General features: G+C 30.4%; 1 protein-coding gene across 1 annotated transcript; it reads left to right on the plus strand.

The window, feature by feature from the left end:
* The first annotated feature begins 6,782 nt into the window (after nt 1-6,782).
* On the plus strand, nt 6,783-7,231 carry LOC105784638 (peroxidase 34-like). Its single transcript, XM_012610532.1, has 2 exons — nt 6,783-6,944; nt 7,052-7,231. The coding sequence occupies exons 1-2, from the start codon at nt 6,783-6,785 to the stop codon at nt 7,229-7,231; spliced, it is 342 nt and encodes a 113-aa protein (XP_012465986.1).
* The last annotated feature ends 404 nt before the right edge of the window (nt 7,232-7,635 follow it).

The raw sequence follows: 7,635 nt of genomic DNA on the forward strand, positions 1-7,635 counted from the left end.
TGCTGAAACTGCTGGTCAATCTCAATTGCCTTGCGTACCGCGTCCTCAAGATCAATGTAGGTTTGAAGATTAAAAGCATTGACTATCGAAACGTTCAAGCCATTTACAGACTGCACTATAGTAGTCTCTTCATCTTTTCGAACATTTGCTCTATGCATAAACATCTCCATCTCCTTAAAGTATTCATCAACAGATCGATTACCTTGAATAAGGTGTTAAAGTCTTCATTTAATATCTCTATAATAGTGAGGTAAGATCAAATGTTTTCTAATTATTTATGTCAACTGTTCTCACAAATCAACATCTCGTTCATGGTTCATTTGGTGATTCAACACAAGTTGAGTCCACCAACTCAATGCAAAATCCGAAAATGCTAATGTAGCCAATGAAACTTTCTCCTCCTCCAGACATCTATAACAATAAAACATGATCTCAATTTTAGCCTCTCAATCACAATATGCATCTAGATCATTCTTCCCTCGAAATAGTGGAATGTTGAACTTTGGTTTAGCTACAGAAGGCTGGACTCGATTAGGAATACTCAAAGTTTCATCAATGTGAGGAAATCCTTGTCTACCTGTATTAGAACGAATACGAAGTTGTTCATTGTCCCTATCATCATCACTATCACGAGCACGAGATTTTCGGTTCGAAGAAGTCTCCAAACATGCAAAAGCTTGAGTTATCATTTGAATTTGATTGGTAAGTGGATTGGAAAGAGGATTAATGTTCTTTTGTAGTTCTGTTCAACACTTAGTCAAATTGGCCTGTAGTTCCGTTCGACACTTAGTCAAATTGGCCTCAAATGTATCACGTACCTCTTTCAATTGTTGATGTTGAAATTTTACCATCCCCATAATATTCTCAAATGTAACATCTTTTTCTTTGTCATCGAATGGTATCTCATCATGGTTTTTATGGTTACGAGTGTCACGAGTCATTGGGAAAGCCTGGAAAAACACAACGCTCAAAAGAAATATTAAGCAAACTCACCTTATGCACTCGAAAATAAAATAAAATTCTCAATAAGGTAAGAATTAATCTCGTGAGTCTTTTAAAAATGTTTATATCAATCAATCAGAATGTATTAGAATCAAACTAATAAAGCAAACCTAGTAGCACTATGAGTCCAAAATCGGCTAGACACCAAAGAATTATGTTGCACGGAGAAAGGAATGTGCAACATGCTCTAACCTATTAACAGAAGAAACAATAAAGTGTTAGAATGCATAAAGGAACAATAAAAAGAAAAAAATAAATGAAAACCTAAGGCTAAAAGTAAATGAAAATTCCTAAAACCCGAATAACCGAAAATTTGTGAAGCAAAATTGAAAATCTTCGTTAAAGGTGTTCCTAATTTCAAAAAATCTCGAAATTTAAACTGGAATATCCTCAAATAATATAGATTTGATTTGGAAATTTTTGGGATGAAATTCAACCCACAAATTTTTTTATTTTTTATTTTTCTCATTTTTTTACTTTTAATACCTTTTCTATGGGAAATAATTTTTTATATTTTAACATAGTGCCAAAAAACAGTATGTAAAATTTTAGTTCATATGAAAAATGTTTACCGACTGAAAAATATCTTTTTCTGAAAACTTTCTGGGTAAAAAAAATTATTTTGAGGTTGTTTGCAGGAAATCAGTTTATAAGAAGAAAAAACATCTAAAACACCCCAAATTTAATGCTAAATGATACGAATGAGGCGGATGAATGCAGAAGCAGATCGTAAAGTTTGTTCAAGTCGCGGATTTGACTTAGGGCTCTAGACATTCTGAAAGAAATTTGGATTTTGACACAACCTGAACACAATCAAATCCAAGTCAAATAAAATAAATAAATAAATAAATAGAACATTGGCTAGAAAAAGCTAGATTAAGATATTGGAACACAATGATATGTAGAAGTCCTAAGAAGCCTTGGAAATACAAAGAATCCACAACCCCCTTCAAGCAGCTCTGATTTCCCCTCCAAGATAGAAACATTGGCAAGAAAAAGTTTGAAGATGATCCCCAGAATTTAAAAACATTGTTAAAACTCCTCTAAAAGAAACTCAAGAACAATTCTTTAAAAGAAAAACTCAAAGAGAATTTGAATAATAATCAATTGTATGAATTGTGTACAATGCAAAGACCTTTATATAGGCTAGTTAAATATATTGAAATAAAACTCTTAGTATACTAGAACTCTAATTAATCTAAATAAGAAGTAGTTTTAAACTTAACTTTCTTATTGAAATAAAACTCCTAAAGAACTTAAAATACATAATAATTATAAAAATTTAGAATAAAAAATTATAAAATAGTAAAGGTTGATAAATACAATATTGGGCTCATATGTAATTAAAATTAAGCCTAAAACCTGAACCCAATTTGAAATGCTTAAGCTTATGGGATTGAGTTCCTTGAAAGGAAATGCCTGAGCTTGTTAACATTTGCCACATGGGCTTGCTATCATATATTGAGAGTTTATGCCTACAAACAAAATCGTTCTCTTCTATTTAATCCTCGCTCCAAAATCCATCGTCTCGAAGTTTCAACTTTTTTCTCAAATTTTTTTTATAAAGTCTTGAACGAATGAATTGAGTTTTGACTTTAGCTGCTTGGATTTGGATCTCGTGATTGGTCTTTTAGGAAACCTAAGCCCATCACCATTATGGACTTTGAATTGGACCAAGCTGCTCGTATCACCTATGGCATGCCAACATATCCCAAGGTCTCAAAAGGTTACAAGGTTAAAGCATCCACAAATTTTCACAAATTTTTTTTACTGTTTTCTGCACACTTTCACTACTCATTTACATTATAAACACATCATCATCACTATCATTTGGCACATTTAACATTCTCACAACTGATGCATTTCACAAGAGCTAACATACACATATCACATGTCCCATTAACGCATCCTTTTACTCAATCCACAACACAGTTACAATTTTGCAAGATAAACAAAAGGAGTAAAAAAGCTTACACTTGGAACTTAGGATAGGGGTTAACACTATGAAACGTGTTTACAAGTAACAATTCCAGAACACTCATTGTTCACATTGTTCACGCTTTCGCCAATTCATCAAAAGCTTAAATTAGCTTTTCTTTGCCTTTCGCTCTACTCGAAGAAGGTCCTAATGATTCTGAAGCTTCACACATAACAACCACATAATATACACAATTAATTTACAGCTATAAACACACCTCAATCAATTAAAAACGTAGGTCTAAGGTTAGTTTCTCTTGGAACTGAAATATTCGACTAGCTTAGCCGAAACACAAATATCTTAATCCCTACTCACTCACATTGCTCAAAATCGATTCTAATAATCTATTGACTCATCTAAGAATAATTCTCAACCTTCAAATCACCAAAAATTTCTCAGATTCGTGGTTCTAAATATTCGACATACATAGCCATTTTTAACGAAAACTCATCAAAACCTTCAAACCTTTTAACAAAACTTTAAAGTGAGTTTAAAAATCTTATAATCACAGCAAAACAAGTTGAAAAACACTTTGAATAGTAATTTCATTCAAAATCCCGAATTTCACCATTAATGACTCCAATTTTGACTTCTTCACGAAATCTTTGATTCAACAAGTTAAAACTTGATTCAAGTAGTTAGACTACACCATAAACTATTAGGAAAACAAATCGTTACCTTAATTGAGGGGAAAACAAACGTTTTATGGAAAATCTGAGAAAACCCACAAGTTGAACGATAATAAAATTAATGATGTTCTTGATGCGTTTTTCGAAATTCTAGGGAAGTTTAATGTTTGGAAGATGATGAAATCCAAAAGGATGGAAGTATTGGATATCAAAATAGGTGAATGATATTTGGGAATTTCAAGGGACGACAAAGAGGGTGTAGGGAGAATGAATGTTGTGAGTTTCCTGTAGGTGGAGGGGGGAATAGGGTATTTTTAAAACTTTGGTATTATTGCTTTAAAGTTACCCTTAAATTAAACCCTTTTACAGAACAGTCTCATTCTAAATTTAAAGGTCTATTCCACATTATTTTCATAAATTGGTTTAATTTTCAAAAAACCATAGACGAAGATATTTTCGGGCTACCACATTACGAATTTCCAAACTCATTTGAAGCCATAATTCCAAAATTACCCTCGAAACTTCTATATCCAATTTCAGGATGTGACACCTCAGAGAGAGTAATATCAATTGTGTTCTATCTTCCTCATTCGGGTGTACGAATTTGGACGCATTGTGCTAACCTTAGGGGCAAATCCATTTCCGATTACACTGATCAGGGTGAAATCGCTTCTAAGGCAATAGTTCTCCACAGTGTAGTATTTATTTATTTATTTTCCTCTTATTATTTGTACTTATCAGTATTAGCATCTTTGTTTTCAAGTAGCAATTTTCCAACAAGAATAACATGAAAAACTTATATCATACATCCGTGTTTAAAATAGATGGGCATAGAATTAAGAATAATTAATACAAGTTTAAACTTGAAGTTAAAAGAATTGGTAAAATTTATATAAAACTAAGGTCTCTTCAAAATAAGCAAAACAAAACAAAAAAACAAAATTTTCTTTACCACAAATAAGTCGTAAGTGACTAAAAGTTATCAATTGCAATTAATTTACAACTAACTCATGACTAAATCATGTAAAATTTAAACAAACTATTTCACGTAATTAACTTCGACAAACCAATTCATTTAAACATGTTTTAAATAATGGTTCATAGGTAAATCTTTTTTTTAATAATGCATTTTAACTTATAATACAAAAACTTTAAATTATAAAAAATATAAAAATAAATAAATACAAATTTAAGTTTTGGTGTAAAATTAACATATGAATACATATAAACATAAACATAAACATATGTGCTAAGGTGTCTTCAAAATTGACCCCTAATAGTATATAGTGAAGAGAGGAATATCGAAATTTCTTCTTAGAAGAAATCATTGAAAGAAGAAAAAGAAAAACAGTTAAAACGGAAAAATTGGAGCTGCCAGCAGCCAAAGCTTAAGACAGCCTCCAAGTACATAGTTTAATCAGTACATGCTCTCGCTGTTGATAACGAGGAACAACGCAGATAGAGAGACATAAGTACGAAATACATTAAAGAATGGTATGAATTTGTTACTTTTGGACATTGCAAATTAATTAATGAATTTGTTAGTTAAAATAATAATAATTTTGTTTGCAGAAGTCAACACAACTCATCCATCGACAGTAAGTTATTATTACCCAAAAATTTATGCTTCTCTTTTTAAATAAAATCAAATTTAAATAATGATAACAACAATTGTAAATATTAATTCCTACTATTTGTGATTCATTATATCTAACAATCAACATGATTAAAAACTATAATATTTTAGAGGAGAATGGAGTAGCAGCCTCGTACGTTTTATTGAAGTTTAAAACAATGGTGGGCCAATATTTGTTGTGGCATGCTTAAACAGACAGCAAACCCTATGAGGTAGTAAACTAAAGCATCATTGATTTGCACAAGTTCAAAACTAACAAATTCATTCATGCATGCACTTCTTCCATCTAATTCCTGCCTCCTACGTACGTTTCTTATCTATAAATTACCAAGGACGCCCATCAACCAGAGTCACAACAAACAACATAACCAATATTAATTTATTTTGAGGTGCAGCCCAGACCCAAAGATAAAAATACCCAAAAAATATTTATTTTATTAATAATAAAAGCGGTTTAAGAGATAAAAAATATCTTTAAAATAATATTTATTTTAGATAACAAGGTTCTTAAGGTAATTATTCTGTCCAATACTAATGAAGTAAAAACTCAAAACGCAGATCTAAACTAATACCAAGTGTTTTTTTAATTATTATTTTATTATACTCTAAAAAAATAACATCAATCTAGATAGAATTATTTTTACTCCAGTAAAAATATATAAAATAATAATTTTTTAATAAATTCACAATTAAATTGAGATTGAATTAATTCATCATATAGTTAACTAAATTTCTTAAATAATAATAGTATGAATAGATTTTTTTCTTATCTGAATACAAAATTTATATTTTTTGACGCATTAAAATAAAAAATTATGATTTATTGTGATAACCATCATGCCATATCCACTTATAATTGGTTTTTATATAAAATCTAAAAATATATAATCTACTATATTTGTACAACGGTGACCTACGTGTATCTAAAATAGATACTATATATATATAATAGCTTAAAATATGCTTTTAAATCCTTATAATTTTGTATATTTGAAATTTAATCCTTTTATATTTCTTTTTTTTGAACAAATCCTTTTATATTTCATGTTTTAAAATTGGGTTCAATTCTTAACTCCGTCCAATTTTTCTAATAAGTTCACTAATATGATATTTTAAAATAAAAAGATACTCACTTAATAGTCATGCAAAACGTTACACATTAGACCAAAATTCGTACGTAGTTTTGAGTTTTGTCCCTTTTATTAGTAGCAATGAATTTTAAAATAAAAAATCGAGAATGATTTTTTGGGAAAACATTGATGTTGATGTTATCATTAATGATTTTGCATCTCAAAATGCTCGTAGAACCCATTTTTTATGATTTTTTTTGTGTTTTTGTAGTTGATGACATAGGAGTAGATTGAATAAAAAATATTTTTTTTTATTTTTTTAGAAAAATATATTATTCCCTTAATGCCATAAAACATATTATTTTAATGAAATTACTAGTATATGATTTTATTGTATTACAAAATGTCAAGAACAGGCCTGAGCATAACAAAACACCAACCTCATCAAGATAAAGCAAGTTTAAGCCATGGTTTCCCTCACCAATATCCTTCTTCACGCCTTCCTTTGGTTGGCTCTTGCAGCCACCACTTTTTCCTTATCTCCCAACTTTTATGAAAAGTTTGTCCACAAGGAGCGTCACATGGGTGCTTCTTTACTTCGTCTTCACTTCCATAATTGCTTCATTAATGTATGTTCATTCATTTCAAAAACAATGATCTTATATTCTATTATACTAGTAATGTCTAAGGTCCATGCATATATACTGATCCAGAACTATTTTTTGTTCTATTGTAGGGTTGTGACGGGTCACTTCTTTTGGATTCTACATGTTCTTTCGAAACCGAGAAAAATGCTCATGGAAATTTGAATTTTGTTAGAGGGTTTTTAGTTATTGACAAAATTAAGGCTAAAGTGGATAGAGTTTGTGGACGCCCTGTAGTCTCTTGTGCTGATATCTTAGTTGTGGCTACTTAAGATTCAGTAGTTTTGGTAATATTCAATACTTTGATATTTTTTACCCAACCCCTGCACACTTTGACACCGCATACTTCAAGAACCTGATGAAGGAAAGGGAACTACTCACCTCTGATCAAGCACTTTTCAATAGTGGGTCGACTGATAAACTTGTAGGGACTTACAACAAGAATCTAGATGCTTTCTGGATTGATTCCTGCAAGTCTATGATTAGGATGGGCAACATCAAGCCTTTGACTATAAACCAAGGAAAAATTTGTGTCAATTGTAGAAAGGTGAATTAATGAATCTGTTGTGCTATTTATCGAATGTCGAATTAATCAACTTCCATCATTTTGTTATTAATTGTATTAATTGTTGTGAAAAATAAAGCACATAAAAGAAATAAAAGAAATGTTAGGTTA

Source organism: Gossypium raimondii, chromosome 7, assembly GCF_025698545.1.
Source record: "Gossypium raimondii isolate GPD5lz chromosome 7, ASM2569854v1, whole genome shotgun sequence".
Lineage (NCBI taxonomy): Eukaryota > Viridiplantae > Streptophyta > Magnoliopsida > Malvales > Malvaceae > Gossypium > Gossypium raimondii.